The sequence below is a fragment of the Loxodonta africana genome, chromosome X (genome assembly GCF_030014295.1).
Source record: "Loxodonta africana isolate mLoxAfr1 chromosome X, mLoxAfr1.hap2, whole genome shotgun sequence".
Classification (NCBI taxonomy): Eukaryota; Metazoa; Chordata; class Mammalia; order Proboscidea; family Elephantidae; genus Loxodonta; species Loxodonta africana.
This window is the reverse complement of record NC_087369.1, coordinates 157,188,506-157,210,890: the sequence shown is the minus strand read 5'-3', so window position 1 is coordinate 157,210,890 and position 22,385 is coordinate 157,188,506. Positions and strand designations below refer to the sequence as shown.

The following is a 22,385-nucleotide window of genomic DNA, read 5'->3' as shown; positions in this document are numbered from 1 at the left end:
GCACGCATGCTCTGTGCCCGCGGGTCCATTGGCGCGGCTGCCGCGCGCGTGCGCAGGAGCCAATGGGTGCCGGGACGCGGAAGACCCGCGGCCTGAGGGAGGCTCCCGCCTCCGAAGCGTGGGAGGCCGCAGGTTGTAGATTTTGGTCTTGGACCCAACAGGTTCCCTGGGGCCATTAGAACTCGAGAGAGGAAAAGGAGGCACTGCGGGGGCGGCTGAGGGGCAGAACCCCCATCTGTCCTCGAGACGAGAGGGCGGAGGGAGGGAAGAAGCACTCATCCCAAGCTGAGAAGCCTCCGGGACCGGGACCCAGAGCATGGGGGGCAGGACCGGGTCCCGGAGCATGGGGGGCTGGAGCCGCCGGGGCTGCCCGGCCGGGCCGGGCCCTTCCTGACTGCCAGCAACTCGGTGTTAGCGCTGTCAGGGCAGCCGCAGCGCGTGTACCCGGGCCCCACTTGAGGTTGACGGCCAGCAATATAGCAGCATGAGTTCCACAGCTGCCTAGTTTCCTCCCCCTCCTTCTCCCTCTCTCCTGCTCCTCCTTCCTCTATCCTCTTCCCCACACCTACTCCTCCTTTCCTACCCCGTTGTCCTCCTTCCTCCCTCCTTCTCCTCCTCCTTTCTTCCCTTTTTCTTCTTCCTCCCATTTTCCTCTTCCTTTCCCCCTCTGCCTTCCTCCTTTTCCATCTCTCCTTTTTCCCTCTCTCCCTCTTTTTCTTTTCTCTCCTCCCTCCATCCTTCTGGTCCTCCCACCAACCCTCTCTTCCCTCCATTCTCCTCCTCCCCCGCTTTTCTGCTCCATCCTCTTCCTTCAAGTTCCATCCTCCTTCAGCTCCCTCACCATCCTCCTGTCTTCCTCCTCCTCCTTTCCTACTTTTCTCCGCCCCCAGCCCCCGCCCCTAAGCCTCCGCCCCTTAGCCCCCGCCCCCAGCTGCTAGTCCCCAGCAGCTCAGTCCTGCAGTGAGAGTCTTGGGAGTTCACAGCTAAGTACCAGGAGCTGAGCACTGTCTGCTGTGCCTGCCTGCAAGTTCTGGACATGGCTCAGGAGAAAATGGAGCTGGACTTTGAGCCTGACACATCTGATGGGGGCACCCTGAGGAGATCCAACAGCGCTCCCCTGATCCATGGGCTCAGGTGAGCAGGGTTGGGGATGATGGAATAAGGGGTTTGGGGGCTCCGTGGCTCCGAGTAAGCAGCCTTCCTCCCCTAAAGTGAGAGTTGGAGCACATTTGGGTTTCCCAGCTGTGAGGGTGGGGACTTGTTTGCTTCACAGTGACTTGGGTCCCAAGGTAGAGTAAAAGTTTGACCCTAGACTGGGCAGTGTAGGGGGAAAAGGACCCTCTACCTGAGGCTTTGTTGTCCCACTCTAAAAGGAACTCCAGAAAGCTTCTGGCTCTTCTGACAGGTTGCTTGTCCTGCCTAATTTAACCACCGAACATCAGACTGAAGCCCCTGGAACTAGATTTGCAACTTGACACCTGTCCCTTAGAGCTGCTATTTCTAAGCTTAGTCTAGGAACCCTGGCCTTCACAGAGGTTTACTTTAATAAATCACAGTTTATCTAATAACTTTTCGTGAAATGATGCATTCTTGTCATATTAAATGATTTGGATTTGTTCTGTTTTCAGATTCTAAAATGTCCTGAAATGCATTTTAGTGAATAAAAATTAGAAATAAGGCATGTAGCTTAGGTCAGTGAAAACACAGGTTTTGGAAAACGATGGAAATAATCGACCCTTGATTTTTAGTGGCAGGGTCTTGTGTATGCCTGAGAATAAGTCATCAGCGGGTCTATTTTAAGGTAGAATCTCGCGATGATTAAGGTTAGGTGGGCTCACCTCCTGAGCCTATTGTATGTCAGTTGTATAAGTAGACTATTCATCTTAGGTAGAGGGACAGTTTGGGAGACCCTGTAGAAATGGAATTAGTCCAAAAAAAGGGATGGGAATAGAATTAGCGAAAAACATTAATCAGGCACAGTGAAGGCAAGGAAAGAAGCAATCCTTGGTAGTGAACTAATTATAAAATCTATATTTTGGGGAAAAAACAGATTTTTTTTTATTTTATTAAATACCATTTTGAAACTGAAGAAATGATTGACTTTTTTTTTTCCTAAGACTACATTTATTTTTGATACTATAGCACTGGTGGCATAGTGGCTAAGAGTTCCACTGCTAACCAAAAGGTCGGCAGTTCAAATCCACCAGCCGCTCCTTGGAAGTTCTGTGGGGCAGTTCTACTCTATCCTGTAGGGTTGCTATGAGTTGGAACTGACTCAACGGCACCTAACAACAACATAGGAATAAAATTATCTTTTTTGGTTGTGCTTTTAAATCTGGCAAGCAAGTGATTGTTAGGCACTTGGGGGACCCTGTTGACCTGAGTTTAGGTAATTCTAAAAATATACTGTTTTTTTGAATGATGATTTAAATAATTACTTGAAGATAGCATAATGTGACAGAGGCCAGACCTCATCCCAATTTTCTCACTAACTAGCTACGATCATGAATGAATCACTTAACCTTTCTAAGACTCTTTTCTCATTTAAACATCAGGAGAGCTAAGTTAGGTGATCTCAATGGTGCTTTGAAGCCCGATCTGGTTCACTTCTGGAAATCCATTTGAATGCTTATCACGGACATGGCACTCTGCTAGGCACTGCAGGGTCCTTATACAAAGTTGAGCAAAACGCCTGTGTACTAAGGGCTTTAAGACACACACCCACTTTTCTTTGGTAAAAGGTAAAGTTTGGTAGGTGTCTCAGGAAGCATCTCATCCCCCACAGTGCTGCTGGGTTGAAAGATTGCGTTAGGTTCGTGGGATGCAAAAAGGTGTTATGGAGGACATGGCATTTGAGGTGAGTGTTGAAGGAGAGCAAGGGTTTTGACAGATGGCGCTAAGAGGGAAGGCAGCCGAGGCAGAAGGAGCACCATGAGCAAAACCTCAGGTATGTTTATTCCATTGAGTGGCGGACTTCAAAGGTAGAACATGTTCAGGGCAGCAGTGGGAGATGTGCTGCTAGGAGTCTCACATCACAGCACACACAGAAAAAGATAGTACTTGTAGGTCCTGTGGGGTAAACAGACGAGGCTGCCCATGTCTGGTGAGAACCGGTTTAGGGGTGTGAGCTCTGACCAGGGGCAGCTGGAGGCAACTAATCTAGAGCTCCGCCCCATACCTCTCCCTGTGGGTGTCCCCCCCACCCCCCTGAGGAGATCAGTATCTTGGCAAACCTGTAATCCACGGCACACCAGTTGGAAAGCCTGTGAAGAGAAGGGTGAGTAGTTTGTGCATTGTACGAAAGGAGGAGCCATTGAGTTGTTAGCTAGAGAATGGGTGTTAATATAGTTGACAAATATCTTAAATGAGAAGACATTAACAATTTAATTTTTATTTTTCAGTGACCTTTCAGAGGTTTTTCAACCATATACATTTAGAACTCGGAGAAATAGTACAACCATTATGAGCCATCACAGCTCAGTAAGTATAGAAGTATCTAAGTGGTTTGGGTAGGCGTAAAACACTTCAAATAATTATTTCTTAAAATTGTGTGCTGTGCATAATTGTTTAAGATCTATCTCATTTACTGCTTACACTGTGGCCATTTTCAGCTTTTGGTGAAAAAGGTGACCTGGTTCAAAAAAAATTTTTTTTTGGTTTGCTGTGGGACTTTGTGTTTTTAAAAATTGTTAATTGTTATTTGTCAGCACTTGCATATGGTTGTGAAGCAAGTCAGTATTAACTTCTAATTGTAGCTGAGAGCCCCAAACCAAACCAAACTCTTGTTGTCGAGTCCATTCCAACTTATAGCGACCCTATAGGACAGAGTAGAACTGCCCCATAGGGTTTCCAAGGCTGAAATCTTTACAGAAGCAGACTGCCACATCTTTCTCCCACTGAAGAGCTGGTGGGTTCAAGCCACCAACCTTTTGGTTAGAAGCCAAGCACTTAACCACTGCACCACCAGGGCTCCTGTCACTGGCATAGAACAGCATAATAATTTACAGTCTTCAGGAGACCTGGGTCATTAACCTCGTCTTAAATTATTGTAATACCTACACTTGTATGGTATTTTTCACATTGCAGTACCTTCACACATTTACTTCTCATAACAACCCCTATGAAGAAGGCAGGGCAAAAGATACTTTTCTTATTTGAAAGGAACAGCAGCTAGGACTCAGACGATATAAGTGGCTTGCTCGAAGTCACACGATTAGTAAATGGCAGAGCTGGAATTAGAATAGAGATCTTCCATGCCATCCTATGTGGTATAATCTGTTTAAGAAAGGGAAAAATGTAACACATTGTAGAAAAATTTCCAGTTGAAGTAACTAAAAATACGTAAAAATGTTAGTTATCTGGTGGTTTGATTCACTTACTTCACCTCCTTCCCTGAGAATACTAGAACATGTAACTATTTTTGCCATATATAGGAAAAAATGTTTTTAAGTGTTACACACCTATATGTCTAACATCAATAGCATCGCAGAGAAGGGCAAAACTGTCTCTCTACACTTCACTTTCCGCATTTGTAAGATGTGGAAGGTTCTTATCAACTTGAGTCTAGGTTCATCTCTCACTGCTCCCTTACAAATACTCTGTTCTGGGTGCACTAAAATACCTCGTTTTCTGAAGGGGCTGTGTTAATTCCCTGCTCTGTGTTAACCCTTATGCTTGCCTTCACCCCATCCCATCCCATTCCCCTTTCTAGCTGTTTGAAACCTTCAAAACTCAGTTTTATCCTTTTATTTCCTTCGGGAAGCCTTCCACAGCACCCTTTTGAGTACTTCTATCATTTGTATATGAGTCCCTGGGTGGCGCAAATGCTTAAGCACTCAACTACTATCTGAAAGGCTGGCAATTTGAACTTACCCGGATATGTGTCGGAAGAAAGGCTTGGCGATCGATTTCCAAAAGGTCACAGCCTTGAAAACGCTGTGGAGCTGTTCTACACTGCGCACATGGAGTCGCCATGTGTCAGAAACAACTTGAAAGCAACTAACCACAATCATTTGTATACATTGGATCACAGTGTACGTATAAATCTTGATGCACCTATCTGTGTCCCATAGTAATCTGCAAAAAGTCAGATGATGGCAGTTGAGATGGAAAGGAGGGGGCAGATGAAAAAGACACGCAGATTCGACAGCTGATTAGACGTCAGGGCAGGGAGAAGGAGGACTCAAAGTGGCTGAAATGTAAGTTCTTGGTGCCCAGGGGAATGATGTTGCCTTTATTCAGAGTAGGGAAATCAAGAGAAATTGGCAGCTTGAAGGGGAAGAAGATGCATTTTTGGAGGGGCATGTGAGGTTCAAGGTGCACTGGCCCCATGCTGTTGTCTAGAGCAACAATCTAAATTTTTTTTAACTTGGCAAGCTTTCGATCTTACCACCTTTCACTTTCACCAGATGACCCCTGCTGCTCACCCTACAGAGAAGACAGACACCTATCTTGCATAAACTTTAGCTTTCTTCTCCTTAAAATGTCTCAACTTTCACTCATGGTGCTGTGCCCCTAAAGGCGCATCTGCTTTCTGACTCTCCTGTCACGTTGTTCCGTCTCATATCTCCTCCCTACCTTGCTGCCTCTGTTCCTCCCACCTTCTCTCAGCTCACACATCTAACATTCAGAAAACCTTTTTCTTTCCATAGTTCTCTACTTCCGTTTTTTCCTTCCCCTCTGCTAAACTCAGCTGCCTTTAATTCCTCGTCTCCTAGTTTCTTACCAACTAACTAGTCAGCTGATTCATAATCTCCCTACTCCTACCACAACTCCATTAAAAGACTGTTCTTGCCAAAGTCCCCAATGGCCACCTAATTGCCAGTGTCAGGGGCCTCATTTCTTATCCCACTTGAGCTCTTTGCTTTACTCAACACCATTAACCGGCACCTCCTCGAAGTTCTTTGGCAGTTTTTCAGCCTGTGTCCGTCACTCTCTTGCTTCTGGTATTAGGCACAGCTTTGCTGCTCTCTGTCCTTCTCTGCTCTTTCTGGTTTTGTGAAAAATTGACAAATTGTGTATCATGTAGATATAGAATCTAAGTTTCTGAATTTCTCTGCCATCAGTGTTTGGCAGTCCTTACTTTGGCTCTCCTGATTATTTTGCTGCCTTCTGGGTTCCTTTTGGGTTCCTTTTGTTCTCTGTGAGCTTGACACATAGATGCTTTCTCCCACACCCTCCTGTTATGGAGCTCCCTGCCTTATTTACTTCCCTAGTGGCTTACCATTTTCCAAATGACCTCATTAAGGGGTTACCAATCAACATGTATTGCTTTTGTAATGAAAAAAAAAAGACTTTTTAAAAGGTTTTCACTGCTAGTTTCCCTTTTCAAAGCCTAGGAGAGGGAAAAGTAAAAGGAGTAGGTAATGAAGGGGTATCTCCTGAGGTAAAATCATATTTTAGTGGATAACTTAAAATTTTTTTTTACCTGAATTAGATTTGACCTAAAAAACTTAGAAGTTTATTACCATTTTATACTACTTATTACATCTGTGTCCAAGAAAGTTTTAATAGAATAGTATCTCTTGTAACATGAGTCGGAATCGACTTGACGACAACAGGTTTGGTTTTGGCTTTGCAACTGGATAGTTGCTTATTTGATTTTATAGTATTACAAACTAATTTGTATCTCATTAGGGAATAAATCGTAGTTGTTTCCATTCTGGCTATTAGAACCCTGTACAAACTGTTGAAAGGAGCCCTGGTGGCACAGTGGTTAAAGTGCTCAGCTGCTAAATGAAAGGTTGACAGTTCCAACCCACCAGCTGCTCCTTGGGGGAAAGATGTGGCAGTCTGCTTCTGTAAGGATTTACAACCTCGGAAAACCATTGAGGAGTTCTACTCTGCCCTTACAGGGTCACTATGAGTCAGAATCAACTCGGCAGCAGTGGGTTTGGTTTGGAAAATCTGTTGATAGGAATTATACCTTATATTTTTGTGATCAGATTGTGATTGTTTTGAAGGAATACAATTTGACCATTTCTAAAAAATTATTTTAAAAATTAGTCTTTAAAAATGATGATCTAAAGGAAAACAACGGTGATTTTAAAGGTACTCCTTGTCCTTGCACTGGTTTTCTTTTTAACCAGTAAGAGTTGTGGTGGTAACAGCGATCAAATTTTAGAATGGCTTTAGATTATATAAGCAAAGTCTCTTTATTGCAATTTTAAGGTGTTTGAGGTGAACATTAATCCTAGACAAAACATTATACTGTACTAATTAGTCTATTTTCCACCACTGGAGTGTTGGTAATAAAAATCAGGTTTTTTACTTTCCCTTCTTATGTAGCTCCTTATTTTAGACAAGTGGGGTAATGGATATTTCCAAGACCGGGAATCTTTTTACGTGAATGTACACAGCTCTGCATTCATTTGGGAAAAGTGCTATAGTCAGTGTCTGTCTAGCGACAGATGGTGCTCTGAGGTTGGACACCTGGTGTACTTTCTGAAGACTAAATGAATGTATTGCCTGTAGTGCATTACTGTTCAACGACTTAGAGAGCTACATTTCTAAGAAGAATGTGAAAACATCTAGGAATTGATTGTACACCAGTACTGACACCAGACTGTTGCTTTGTGATTCAGAAAATAGTAAATGTTTACTTTTTTCTTCCAGTTGCTGTCATCCTCACCCAGTCGTATTCCTAGTAGCAGACTGCATCAAATCAAAAGGGTAACTTTTACTTACTAGCTCAGATCTAACCATTTTCTGGATTTTACGTATTGATTTTATTTTCATTTGGAAGGTTTAGATACTAGAAATGAGTCGGGTGGCAACTCTGGTTAGTTGTAGACAGATTACAGTTCTTGGGTTTGCAGATAAAATACAAATGTGACATGGGTGGCAATCTTAGAATGTTAGTTCTGCTGTATTGCCTTAATGTCAAATGAGGTAGAAAAACCTTTTAATTTTATTTTCAGTAGAGAAGTGCGTGGATAAATATTTTGTTTTCAGCTACGTGTTGTTGTCTTTGCAGGAAGATGGGGTGGAGGTGGTGAACAGGGAGACCGCACATGAAAGGTTAGTGCCTCACGAGAACGGAACATAGAGAGCCTCAGTGTCTTGTTTGTAAGAACTGATAGCATTTCATTTTGTTTGTTTTAGGGAAGTGCAAACAGCAATGCAGATAAGCCAATCATGGGATGAGAGCTTGAGCCTGGTAAAGTTTTCCCGTGTCTGCTTGCTTTTTTATTTTCTGGAAACCTCTATGTTGTTCATTGGCCTCCTTAATTTTTCCATATCCTTCTGTACCTCTTGCTTCCAAATTTGTATTCGTTTTTGATCTCTGCTTTTCCAGCAGAATAGTAGAGTGCCACTTTTTAGTCTATACATTTCTGCTCTAAAAATGTCTATGTGTTGCTGTTATGAGGAGATAACACTTTATGTTTACAGAGTGATAGTGATTTCGAGAAGTCGGAGAAATTATATTCTCCCAAGAGAATTGACTTCATTCCAGTTTCTCCAGCACCATCACCCACCAGAGGGTTTGGAAAGGTAGGATCACGGACAAGATAGTAACTCTTTTTCACACACTTAGTTGTTTTCTTTCTTAAACACACACACACACACACACACACACACACACATTACCTCACTTATGAGGAATTCAATTACTTAAAAGAACAATAATGAAAATCTCTGATAATAATTTGAAAAAATATAAGACAGCTCATAAGCAGTTCTCAGTACTTCGTCTCTGTCATTTTGAAAACCAAAAAAACCCATTGCCGTTGCGTCGATTCCGACTCATAGCGACCCTATAAGACAGAGTAGAACTGCCCCATAGAGTTTCCAAGGAGTGCCTGGCAGATTCGAACTGCTGACCTTTTGGTTAACAGCCGTAGCACTTAACCACTATGCCACCAGGGTTTCCGTCATTTTGAAAAGAACCTTGTAAAAACTGGAGCAATAGAAAGATTTTAATATTAAATATTTTTTTCTACCAGTGTTTTTCACCATCCTTACAAATGTTTGTGAGTAGCAGTGGATTACCGCCAAGTCCTGTTCCTAGTCCAAGACGATTTTCGAGGTATGTGAACCGGAATTCTAAATGTAGTTTAAGTGCCGCTCATTTAATTTGTCTCTGGATTAATTTTTTCTCCAACATTTTATTATGGAAATTTTCAAACATACAGCAAAACCAAAAGAATTTCACAGTGAACATTCATATACCTGCTGTCTGTATATTCAGAGGGAAACTTGCGGGCATGTGCATGCACGCATACACACACACACACACAATAATTTATCCTTATTAAGGATTAGGAGCTTTTTTTAAGATCATTTCTCAGTCAAAATCCAAATAAAATTCCAATTAGGTATCACTTTTTAAAACTGTCGTGGGCATTTTGTTTCATTATGGCTAAAATAAATTGCCTAAAGTGCCATGTTATTCCCAATTGCCGTGTACCAGGTCACATCATGTATTAACATTTCAGTTACTTAACTTACAACACAAGCATTTTTCTTTTCTCCCTACATGAGTGTCAGACTCATTTATTTGTCTATTAGTTTATCTTTATTTATTTATTTGGTGGGCTGTTAACACTGTTTGTCTCCCATCTTGGAAGTACTTCAAGTCATCCTGTTCATTTATTCATTTCAGCAGGCGGAGTCAAAGTCCAGTCAAGTGCATTAGACCCAGTGTCCTTGGTCCTCTTAAAAGAAAAGGTATGCTTCACACTGCTGATATTAAACCAAGTCAAGCTTGAATTAAAAACTAGAATTCCTGTCTGAAAGTAGTTCAACACACACCGTCCTTGTTTTCTGAATGTGAATGTATGCTTTACCAATTCTATATTTTGTAAATTGGTTATTTGATACTATATATGGTCGTGCTGTGAGTTGGAATCAACTCGACAACAATGGGTTTGGTTTTTTTTAATATCATTTTTATACTTCATAACTGAATCTTATTCAAAATTCATATTAGCAGCATATATTCCCAAAATATTGCCAGTTTCAGCGATTCAAATGTGAAAGAAATGCGTAGTTGCTATGCTACAGAAGTATGCACTCCTGTCATAGCAAATAGCTCTATAACCATGCTATATGCTCACATCGCATTGAGGCTCATGCCCCCCACCACCAAATTACTCCTCGGCAAAGAGGGAATTGCCTGATAGTCAAGTTTCTATAGTGTTTTTGATACAACAAGGTGCTCTCTTAATTACCTTATTTTGAACCACAAAGCAGTAAACTAGAATAATCTCAATCAATGGTAGTTTTACATGCTTACAGAAGGCACCTGATAGAATCTGTTTTTAAAAAAAGGCAAAGAAAGTTAGCACGGGTTTAGTCATTATTCCTGAGAATATGACCACACAATTGCAAGTATTGGATGTCATTTTATACAAGACTTTCAACAATGACTTTAAAAAGCAGTTCCCTAAGTGGTTACTTTGTGAAGATCACCTTCGGGGGCAATAAACAAACCAACTCTCCTAATGTCAGGTGAATGGGTACTTGTGGCTTTGGTTAAAACTTGCCAGTGATAGCATCATATACAGATTAAAAAAGCGTGCTGTATTTCAGACAACTTAAAACTGAAAATGGTGTGCTCTAGAAAGTGAATCCTGATGGTGACGTTATTAGTATTCAGTGAATAAATTTTATTTTATCAATAAAAGTATTTTTCCTTAAAATGTGTTGCAAGGCAATATTTACAGTCCTTTTAAGGACCGTCTCAGGAGCTATTATGTGAAAATCACACTTGAAAATAAAAACGATTATTGTTATTAAATTTGTTGCAGGAAGTAAGTTGGTAGAATCCGTATGGTGGTTTGGTTTCATAGCAATTCCAGAGTATACCAGCAGATGGAGAAGTTCTTTGCTCAAAGGGCTAAAGTCTTTTGCTAATGAGGTGGAGTTTGAAAGCCCGGCAGCAGCTTTTAAAAGCTATGTGTCACAGCATGGCAAAAGCAAATAAAAATATGGCCACTTCTGACTTTCAGGACTTTTCATAATAGCTGCAGAGGAAAAATAATATGAGTTAATTAATAATATGGAAAAACTGAATGTTGCACTTGTTCTTGCTTATTCTTTTTTCATCATAAGAATCGTGTAAAGTTTTAAGTTCAGAGTTACTAATTTCCTACTGGAATGTAGATAGGCTCATGAATTAAATTGTCTTTCACATTCCATTTTAAAGATCAGATAAAAAAGCTTCAAAACCAAGATGTGTGCATGTTTTAATTCAAATCATAGCTTATTTTGAAAGGGGCTTTTTCTTTCTAACCTACGGTTGTCAGTGTTTGTACTCCTGGTGGCAAAATGTTAACCTTATTCCTATTGGTGCAGTGGCTTTCTATGACCAGTTCTGAGAAAAGCTATAGGCACTGCGGTAGCCAATAAAATGTCAGTTTTGCAGATTGATTAATAATTACTTTCAATTAGCGTGTGCTTTCAAAAATATTTTTTATCTTCATTTTCACAAAAAAGTCTAAAGCAACCTTTTATTTATATACTGCTTATCAGACTTTTACAAAAATAATAAAAATAACCTATTTAACTTTTACTCAGGAAATATTTAAATATGAAAATATACAAAATCAATCGTCTTTGCTAGTCATCTCCCATAAATTATTTTTCACTGTGAGCATCAGCTATTTGCAAATACTTGATTTGCTACTGTGGTTAGTCTTCATTCATTTTGTATGATGCAATCTGTGTTCTACTGTTAAAGAACATGAATAACCCACTGCCGTCGAGTTGATTCCGACTCATAGCGACCCTACAGGACAGGGTAGAACTGCCCCCACAGGGTTTCCAAGGAGCGCCTGGTGGATTCAAACTGCCGACCTCTTGGTTAGCAGCCATAGCGCTTAACCACTACACCACCAGGGTTTCCAAAGAACATGAATATATCCATGTTATTAGGTGTCGTCAAGTTGGTTCCGACTCATAGCAACCCTATGTACAACAGAAAGGAAACAACTGCCCGGTCCTGTGTCATCCTCATAATTGCAGTTATGCTTGAGCCCGGAATATATCCATGGCATGCTACATATAAAAATTTTTTTTTAGGGCTGATGACTTTTTGATTGAGGTTATGCAGTAGTGTATTTCTTAAAGCACATGGAAAAATAATAGCTTTTATGTAACAGCTCAAAGAAGTATTATAAGCTTCGTATAAAAGCTATTATACAAAGGTCACTCACTGCATTTTAGCACCAAGCCTGTATTTGTGAAATTATTTTACATCAGCATCGTCCCTCTCTGTTTAGGTGAAATGGAGACAGAAAGCCAGCCCAAGAGACTCTTCCAAGGCACTACCAACATGCTGTCTTCTGATGCTGCCCAGTTGTCTGATCTCAGCTCATGGTAAACAATGAAATAAAATCAAAAGGGTATTAGGATATGATCCATTTAAAAAGAGCCACATCAAGCATACGCTGAGATAATTAAAAAAAAACATATTCAACTTTTCATCTGTAGTAATGGAGGGGAAATCTCCATTGAGGTGTGGAAAATGTGAAAAAGCAGATAATTTAGAAGTCATGAGTACTTCCTTTGGAAGTGTATATATCTTTTTGGTACCTTTTACTTTCATTCCTAACTCCTATTAGGCCAGCCTCTCAAGAGATGCTAAAGGTCTGGTACAGGGTCAACAGCTGGATGGTGTGAGAAAGTTTCTGGGTTGTTGTGGGTAATGTGGATTGATTGTAGGTGCTCTGCCTGCATTTTGTATTATATCCTTTTAACCTAGCAGAGAATGCCAGCATTCATTTGAGCATGGTATTCTCTAAGTAGCCTTAACTGTTACAAAATTTGGGGGTATTCTACATTTTGTGGTTGCATTTTTCTAGTAACACTTTCTGATTCTTGTGCCCTATTCACATAAATCCTTTTTTAGTCTTAGTCATCCTAGTTTAGGTCTCTAACTTAAGGACCTTCCATGTTTTTATGATAGTTAACTTCTCTTCCTATCCCTGAAGCTGAGCCCTTAGATGCTGATAAGTTAGAAGGAAAGGGACGAGGTAGCGGCAGTGACCAGCTGTTACTTTGAAACCCACTCACCGAGTACCCATGTTCTAGATGCAGTTGTGTACTGCCTTTCACAACTTTCTTGTTCCCTAAGTTTTACAGTGAGAGTTTTTTTAAAGCCCACGAAGGCACTCATTTAAAAAAATAAAAGGATGGTACCCTCTAAATGAAAGAAGTGTGTAGGCCACTTTAAGGGGGTAAGAATTCAATTGACAATTCCTTCTTCCCCAGTCACTCATTCATTGTTTTGTGTGAAATAATCTGTACTTGTAGTTGATCAAGAAGTCACAAGTTATTCTTGTTTATTAAGCATGTTGATCAGTACTGTTCTAACCTTGGAACAGATGCCTTTTAGATTGTTCTGTCTATTTTCAGCCCCACGATCTCTTTACCCTCTCGTCTCTGTCTGTCCTTGGTAGCTCAGTGTGCTAATTTTGGTACAGAGTGCCTTTCCAGGTATGTAGCTGATTGCAGAGAGAAACTTCTGAAGCTTGTCAAGGGGACTAGTGGATGAAACTGTATACTTAGTTGAAACTGCCTATCACTGTTATGGTAAAGTGTTTTTTGATATAGGCATGTAGCTATAAATAGGTTGGCTTGCCTAGTTACTAACCAAGTTAGGTAAAAGTTATGAAAGCATTTTGCCAACATTATACAGGGTGAGGTGATTTTTCTTTTTGTGTTGTCTTAGACTGTCTAGGATGCCATAAAATAGGTTCGAGTGAATAAGAAAGGAAAGAAGGTACAGTATTTACCAAGGGTACTTTCCCTTTGTTCAGACTTGTATTCCTCTGAGCAGCGTGACCTAAGCTGTCTGTGACGGCGGCTATGGTGGGACTCCTGTTTCTGATTCCAGTACTCACATAATCCTTAGACCGATGACTGGCTATAGTTACTCTGGGAACATTGACATTGGTGATGGAGGAAAATTTTGATCCTCAAACACAAAAAACTGTTGCCTCAAATTAGAAGATTTATTTTATTCACAGCCGCTCATACAGTACTAACAAGCCAAGACATGGATCAAGGAATACATTAAAAAAGGAGTTGTTTTTCTTTCTTAACCTTTTCTAATGGAAATTTTAAAACCTATGTAGAGAGATTGGCGTAATGAACTCCCATGTACCCATCACCCACCTTCAGCAGCTATCAACACACAACCAATCTTGTTTGATCTATTTCCTTCTCTTCCTCTGGGAGAATTTTAAAGCAAATCATAGACCCAGAAATACTAGAAATAATTTTAGTATTTTCCTAAATTAAATACTTCATATGATAACCATTATTGGTCAAATTTAGTTGAAGGGTATCGGATCTTTAGATTCTTATCCATATTTATTTAGTCAGTCTTTGAGAACCTATAGTCTTTTCGCTATTCGATTTTTTAATTTTGAATATCCTTAATTGTATTTGTAGATTTTAGTCTTATTAAAGGCTAGCCACACTTTAAATTCCTATCAGATCTGTTTTGAGTGAAAATACAGATGTCCCAGTAGTCTTAGGGCAGATGTTCAGATGCTATACTCTTTGCCGTTGAGTCAGTCTGACTCATACCAATCCTATAGAACAGAGTAGAACTGCCCCATAGGGTTTCCAAGGCTGTAATCTTTATGGAAGCAGACTGCCACGTCTTTCTCCCAAGGAGCACCTGGTGGGCTTGAACTGCCAACCTTTTGGTTAGCAGTTGAAAGCTTAATCACTGTGCCACCAGAGTTTTTGTTCAGATTCTATCGACTTACAAAATGTATCATTAAAGTTTAATTACTTAGATTTCTTTATACTTAGTTTTGTGATTTTTGAATAAGCATTTAATTTTCATTTTCATTTTAATATTTGCTGTCTTCAATCAGAGGAATCGAAATAAATTAAAATTATTATTCAAGACAACCTAAAGAATGGAAAAAAATTGATAACTATATATCTGATAAGAATTTAATATCCAATATATAGAGAGAATTCATGCAACTCAACAACAAAAAGACAAACAACCCAATTAAGAAATGGGCAAAGGACTTAAAAAGCCATTTCTCCAAAGAAGATATACAAATGGTTAATAAACACATGAAAAGATGCTCAACATCATTAATCATTGGGAAAAAGCTAATCAAAACCACAATGAGATACCACTTCATACTTGTTAAAAAAAAACTTAGGATGGGTATTATCAGGAAAATGAAAAATAAGTGTTGAGGAGGATTTGGAAAAATTGGAACTCTCGTACATTGCTGGTGGGGAAATGGTGCAGCCGCTGTGGAGAAAAATTTGGCAGTTCCTCAAATGTTAAACATAGGATTGCCATATAATCCAGCAATTCCACTCCTAGGCATATACCGAAAAGAATTGAAAACAGGTACTCAAACGAATACGAGTACATGAATGTTCATAGCAGCACTATAGCCAAAAAGTGAAAATAACCCAAGTGTCCATCGACAGATGAATGGATAAATAAAACGTGGTATGTACATACCATGAAATATTATTCAGCCATAAAGAGAAATTTAGTTCTGATATATGCCACAACATGGGCAAACCTTGAAAACATTATGTTAAGTGAAATAACCAGACCCAAAAGGACAAAAATTGTATGACCCCACTTATATGAAATAGCTAAAATAGGCAAATTATATGAATAGAGACAGAAGTTTTATTAGTGGTTACCAGGACCTTGGGGCAGTCAGTGGAGAATAAGGAGTTATTGCTTAAGGGGCACTGAATTTCTGTTTGGGGTGATGAAAAACTTTTGGAAATAGATAATGGTGCTGGTTGCACAACATGGTGACTCTAATTAACGTCCCTGAATTATACATTTAAAAATGGTTAAAATGGCAAATTTTTTGTTATTTGTATTTTACCCCCAAATTTTTTTGAAAATTATTATTCAAAATTCTCAAAACTTAAGTGTCAAAAGAAATTTACAACTTAAACTTTCAAATGATTTTTTTTAAGTTTGTAGCATCTGTACGTCTCAGATTATTAAAGCTTAAAATTGCCGTAAGACTTGGAATGCCCTGTGTACTAATATTGCTGAGATTTATGTCTATAATAAGAAATTTAAAATGAGTTATTCCTCTTATGTAAAAGTTGGATCTTTTGCAGAAACTTTTTTTCTATGTCTTTAATACATTTTCGTTGATTATGTATCCGTATTCTTAGAAATAGGGCCAGAAACAGGAACCAGCTGCCTTCTAGTTTCTATTGCCAAGGATATCAGTCTACTTGATAATGAAACTAAGGAAACCGTTTTTATATTACCTCTTAGTGAGCAGAAAAAATAATTTAAATAGTTGTAGTTTGTTCCTTGCCCCATCCCCACAAAGAAGAAGAGGAGACAGGGTTTACCCTTTGAAGTTTCTAAAATCATTATACTAAGCTAGTATAGTGAAAATGTCTGCTTTAAAATTTACCAAGTTCGGAATCAAAACTGCAGTGGAGACTCAGTGTAAGTATGCTATTTTTTTCTGTTAATGAACAAAAATATATATGCTTATATTTAATCATAGAGAAGAACTTCTTGAAACTATATGCAATAAAATGTCCAGGTTCATTTTTTTTTTCCTAATCTTCTTGGTAACTTCTCCGGTAGCTTATTTCTCATAAGGTAATCAAGTGTGTTAGAAGGCAGGTTTCGTCGCATGAATCATGTTCTGTGTTTTTGAGTGAATACAGGATTCACCTAAGCATAAGAGGTCTTATTACAAACGGCATCTTTTAACCCAGAGTTCACCATAAGTTTGGTGGTCAGAATAAGAAGTTCTTTATTAATATATTCAGATTATCTACTCGGTGGCCAAATTTTCATCTAAGCACCTTTCTTCCTGCCAAGCAGCCCAGATCATGTCCTGCTGCCACCCAGCCAGTATGTGCTTTAGGAAAGTAAATTCGTTTTAATATTAGTCTAGGCAGAAGGCTACAGGAGGAAAAATCACATATGTTCCAAAGGCAAATCTAAAGGTCTTTTGATTTTCCAATGTCTTAGATTATCTGTGCAACTTTCTTTCAGTGGTGTGAATAATTTCTAGTTTAGACTCATTTTGCCATTTGGTCGAAACAAATATCAGAGCCAACTAAATTTTCCAAACGTCTTACTTAAAAGTGGTGTTATTAATGATGTAGTTGACGGCAGTGAGCTGCCAGTAAGATTACTGTAGAATATACTGGTTCCAGTTTTATTTTGATTTTTCCAAAGACTATTTATAGTCTGCCCCCACCTTAAAAAAAAATGCACAGGCAATAGGAAGAAAAGACATTTTGAAGAAAAAGAGAAGAGCAGAGATGCAGGGAGAGGAAAAAAAAAGTTTTGTTTCATCAAGGGTGGTATAGGGTCCAGAAACTTTGAAATGTACCCTAAGTTACTTAGCACTGGAAATAAATTCACTTGGAAATTCATTAAAATGATAATATTTAAGACACATAACTCAGAGCATCTTAGACCAGAACGCACTTTTGCAAAGGAGCTAGTGACCAAGCTGAAACTATAACCTGTATTCCCTTACTCATGACTCCTTCTCTAATTCTATGCATTTTCCTTTTCAAAAAAAAAATATATATGGCTGTGTAAATCCTAAAACTGCCTACTGCCTCGTAACTTTCTCTCTCGCCATGTTTCACTTCCTGTCTGTACTACAGCCACACTCGCCAGCTTTGGTTTCCTGGAACTACCCTTGCTGCCTCCTGCACCTTACCTTAATGCCTATTCATCTTCAGATTGTGGCTCAAATACCATTTCTGGGGAGCCTTTCCCTGTTCTTCCAGCTAACATCAGGTCACCCACGTGATGTACTTTCATCACCCCTTGTATCTTTTCTTCATTACTTTTCTCACAACTTATAAGTGCATGTTTATTAGCAAGATGATTTTTTAAATGTGTCTCTTGTGCTGTACTGTAAATTCAGTTAGGGCAGGGACCGTGTCTGTCTTACACACCATTGTATTTCTAATATCTAGCATGATTCCTGCACTTGGCAGACACACAATAAATATCAGAATAAAAGAATGAGTGAGCTTGGGCAAAATGTAGAACATAGAGCTTATATATTGGGTTGGTGGGAATCAAAACCAGAAAGGCAAGTCCATGCCAAATTGTGAAGGCTCTTATTCCATGCTGAAATGTGAAGCCGGTTTATGAGGGAGGCCAGATTGATTGTTAGAAGCAGTGAGGGCCGGGGCTGATGGATAAGTTATCCCTGGGCTGGCATATAGATATATCTTGATGCCCAGGTCAGGAGTTTTAGTGCAAGAATAGAAGCAGAAGCCAGTTGTCAGGATTAAAAAGGCAGTGGAAGATGATGTATTGGGACCATGGGTGTAGAGTGTTTGTTTTAGAAGCTTCCTGAATGGTAACTGAGGAGATCAAAGAAAAACGTTCTTTAGAGAGAACAGGGGGTCTTTGGGTTTTGAAGGCGAAAGGAAAGGAAACAGTGTAAGAAATTCATGAAATGAAAAGAATCTGTAAGGCATGTAATTGGAGGGGAAAACAAAAAGTAAAATGTTTCTGTTGAAGGCCTCTTGGGAGTTGGGAAGTAGTAAAATGTAGGGCAGTTGAATGACTTTGTTTTAGAGTGGGGGAACTATGAAGCAGTATGCTTGATAGACTACTTCAGACAGGCCAAGGTACCCCAATAAGTAACCGTTCTTCTGACTGTAAGCCCGGTGGGAAGGTAAGAAGAAATAAACCATAAAGCTAGAAATCTCCTGAGCTCAAGGGACGGGAACTCTATCACGAGAACCATGCCATATCCAGAGGAATGCTTAATGTAATTTGGACATTCTGGTGCCTCCTGAAGAGCACTCAAATGATACAGGACGTTGAAAGTCTTACTTTGGATTTATCATTTTGCAGGTATCTAAATGTAGTCCATTATGTAGTTCATTGCTGTTGCTTTGATGCTTTTTATTATTTACAAATGCTCTACTGATTTGTGAGTTCTCGAAATTATGTCATGGCATGTGATGTTTACCCTGATGCATTTGCTTATCATTCTTTTTGCTTTGTCCTCAGTTCAGATATTTTGGATGGCAGTAGTAGCAGCAGTGCCTTGTCCTCAGACTCCCTGGCTAAAGGCAGCACTCCCGCGGAGTCTTCAGTAGCATGCTCCAATTCATGCTCCTCGTTCATCTTGATGGATGATCTCTCACCCAAGTGACTTAACCATTTCTGATTCAGCGTTGTAACTGCTGTTTCCTATAGAGCACATTTACTGAGAAACACAGAGAGCTTTGATCCCGAATGAGGATTAAAGTTTTACAGCTTTATTAAACTGTTTGGGTGGATGCCGCTCTCTCTCGGCATCTTTTCTCTAAAGTCCAATTCTGCAAGTGTATTGACCTTACTAATGTCTGTTTTTGCTGATCTCCCTTTGGATTTAGTGACAAATCTCAAATACTCATTTTTGATTGCTTAGAGTCTGCTTTTTTTTTTTTCTTGGGGCCTCGAGGGCACCTATTTTAGAGCCTATAAGTTTAAGGAAAGTACTGAGACATATTTTTGATCGTGGTTCTTTTTCCCAGCAGTGATATGACAGGTAGAGTTGATCAGAAATTCTCTTGCTTGAGAGATTTTTTTTGTTGTTCTCTGTCGACTACATCGTATCAAGTCTCTTTAATTCACAATAATTAGAAGACTTGCTTTTGATTATATTAGGCTTTTTCTTTTTCTGCATCAGCTTAAAGTACATTATTTCGTTTCCCTTTCCCGTTTGAGCTGCTTACTTGCCATTTCTCACAGAGGGGAAGAAACGCATAGTCGCTTTCATTACTATTCACGTTGCTTCTTTGCCGTTGAAGTGTCTGAAGCGAGGATTGATTTTAGCGTTGTGAATGTAAATGGACGTACAGGCTGCCTGGAGTAGTCACCACAGATTCTTATGACTTAGCTACCACAGTTGATACTTTTCTCCCCCAACCTGTTGCCCTGAGGAATATGTAAAATATTGTTAATATTTCTAGGTGGTGTTATCAAGGAGAAGAAATTCCTGCCTTGACCAGATGTGTGGAACATCTACAAATGAATGAATAATGTTATTTACACCCAAACCACTGTGTAGAAAAGCCTACACGGAGCTGTCGGTGTCTCAGGTGGTGGTATGAGGCCGTAGGTGCCTTTGGGTGCACTGTCATGCTGTAAGGGATGTGTATCATAAGGTAGGGTGGAAAGGGGGGCTTTCTGTGTGTGATTGCCACATGCTGTTTCGATTGCTGCTTTTTCGGTTTACTTTTTGTCATTGGACTCGCTTGTTTTGTCGTGTGGTGATTGGTGCTGCTCTGACTGTGCTTTGGTTATTGCGTTGCCATCAGAATGGAAGTCCAGTTCTTGCGCCTGCTGCCTGATGGTTGGGGCCATTTAATATGTAGGAGGAGTCTTTTACGAGCTCAAAAATTTCAACGTTTTGTGCATTCTGCTTTTAAGAAGCTGTTTGAACTATGAACAAGGAGCCCTTGGTGGTGCAGCAGTTAAAGCACTCAGCTGCCAATCAAAAGGTTGGCAGTTCGAACCCACCAGCCGCTCTGTGGGAGAAAAGACCTGGTGATCTGCTTCTGTAAAGATTACAGCCTTGGAAACCCTGTGGGGCAGTTCTACCCCGTCCTGTAGGGTTACCATGAATTGGAATTGACTCAACGGCAGCAGGTTTGGGGTTTTTGGTTTGAGCTGTGAATGTTGTACGTAAGTCTGAGGTTATCATAAATTACTTAAGTTTTAAAAGAGGAAAATCATGACTGAGCTATTAAAAAAGCCTGCCTGTAATTTATCGTTATTTATTATTTATAATTGTCTCAAAATGCCTGTGGTGATAGATTTTTTTCTTAATGTTGAGCTGTCATGGTTGGATTGTCTGTATTTAATATGCAAATTTTCCTGCTAGGCTCATCATCCATTCTTAAATGATTGTAAGAATCAAAAACCACTGCATTTGTATCTTTTGAAGGCAAAGATCATTGAATTTTAAAGGAAGATGATGTGCTTTGAAGGTACTCACGGACTGGCACTGTTGTATGGCCTGAAGGGAGACCTAGTCTCTTTCAGTTATAGGAGAGTATCACTTAGCTCGCAGTAGTTCTGTTACAGCATCAGACGTGTTCTTTCTCTTAACGTGTGGTAACTGCCGTGGTGGCCATTCATGGCTTGCTTTCTTGTATTGCTTTTATCTGTGCAAAGTCCATAGTCCTTCAAACCTAACAAACGTGTTTATTATGAAGATTGTCCCCTGGTATGCCATTTTAAAGAAAAATTACTCTGATGGTATTCAGTGTATTGATTTGTCTAAGAACCACGTTAAGCTGTTTCCGCCTGTAAGAAGAGATGGTTTCATCTTGTAGAATATTTATCCACCTTCACTCTACTGTCTTCTTTGCCTCAAAGGGACACTTTTGGCCATCATTTTTGGGCTCTAATTTAGGACTGTTAAGAAATAACCTTTAAAATGTAATGTTAGTTAAATTCATTTTTGAAATTGTAGTAATTCGGGGGTAGGGGGTAGAATTGGGGCAGGAGAATGAAACTGTCCAGGTGGTATGAGACCTAGGACAGAAGATGATTTGCTTTAGTGTTTAAACCAATGTTCGTTTTTACTGTTTAAATCGACTAGTTTGTGCAGGGATTGTTCTGAAGTAAATAAAAGATACGCTGATTCTCAGACGACCTTTGCTGACAGTACCCCTTTATTTTTATATGAAGTCTAATATTTGAACAGTGATCATTGTTATAAAGGAAAATACTTTCTTCCTATTCTAATATTATATCACATATTTCAGGCTTCTATTTGAAAACGAGTATAAGAGCTGATATGAGAAAATCCTATAGATACTGTTTTTGCTTGACTGACATATAATCACTGTTTCAATAACTGCTTTTGGAATAATAGAAAGTTTTATGAAATGCTGGCCTTATGTATATCTTAGAATGCAAATTTAATAAAGTATGTATACATGCATAAAATTTTGTAAATTTTTTAAAATTCTCTTTTATTCTTACTGATAATTATTTTCTGCTTCCATATCCCAATGTTTCATGCTCTGTGTCTAATTGCAGGTCAAGTTTTGAATAAAAGAATATCAGGAACATAAAAGAACTAATAGCTGTATTGAAGTTTGGGCTGTTTCCAAAAACAAAGAGAAACCTCTTCACATAATCTGTCAAATTTTCAAGAGCATTTTGTAGAATCTGACAATTTAGAAGGTTCTGATCAAGCTCACACATACTTCTTACTTGATTTTAACTTTTTTTTTTTACCTATTTATAAACCACTATAAATTGTTTTTTGAACAAGAGGGAGTACCTGTCAAAAAATCAAAGCCTTTTATGCATGCCTCAGTTTCTAAACACTCCATTTTATTTTCTGTTTTAAAAATATATACTAGTGATTTTATTTTAAAATACTTTTCATCTTGTAATAGTTTCAAACTGA

General features: G+C 39.4%; 1 protein-coding gene across 4 annotated transcripts; it reads left to right on the top strand.

Moving 5' to 3' along the window:
* Window positions 1-65: 65 nt before the first annotated feature.
* PABIR2 (PABIR family member 2) lies at window positions 66-22,059 on the top strand. Of its 4 annotated transcripts, none has more exons than XM_003420852.4 (10): window positions 66-1,134; window positions 3,402-3,480; window positions 7,615-7,671; window positions 7,976-8,019; window positions 8,104-8,158; window positions 8,392-8,493; window positions 8,946-9,028; window positions 9,608-9,669; window positions 12,225-12,321; window positions 19,930-22,059. In XM_003420852.4, exons 1-10 carry the CDS (start codon window positions 1,037-1,039, stop codon window positions 19,997-19,999), a joined length of 747 nt encoding a protein of 248 aa, XP_003420900.1. In that variant the 5' UTR covers window positions 66-1,036; the 3' UTR covers window positions 20,000-22,059. The 4 variants fall into 4 exon arrangements, with proteins under 4 accessions (XP_003420900.1, XP_003420898.1, XP_010598726.1 ...); XM_003420850.4 differs by having other exon boundaries at window positions 18,983-22,059; XM_010600424.3 differs by having other exon boundaries at window positions 9,605-9,669; window positions 19,930-22,058.
* The last annotated feature ends 326 nt before the right edge of the window (window positions 22,060-22,385 follow it).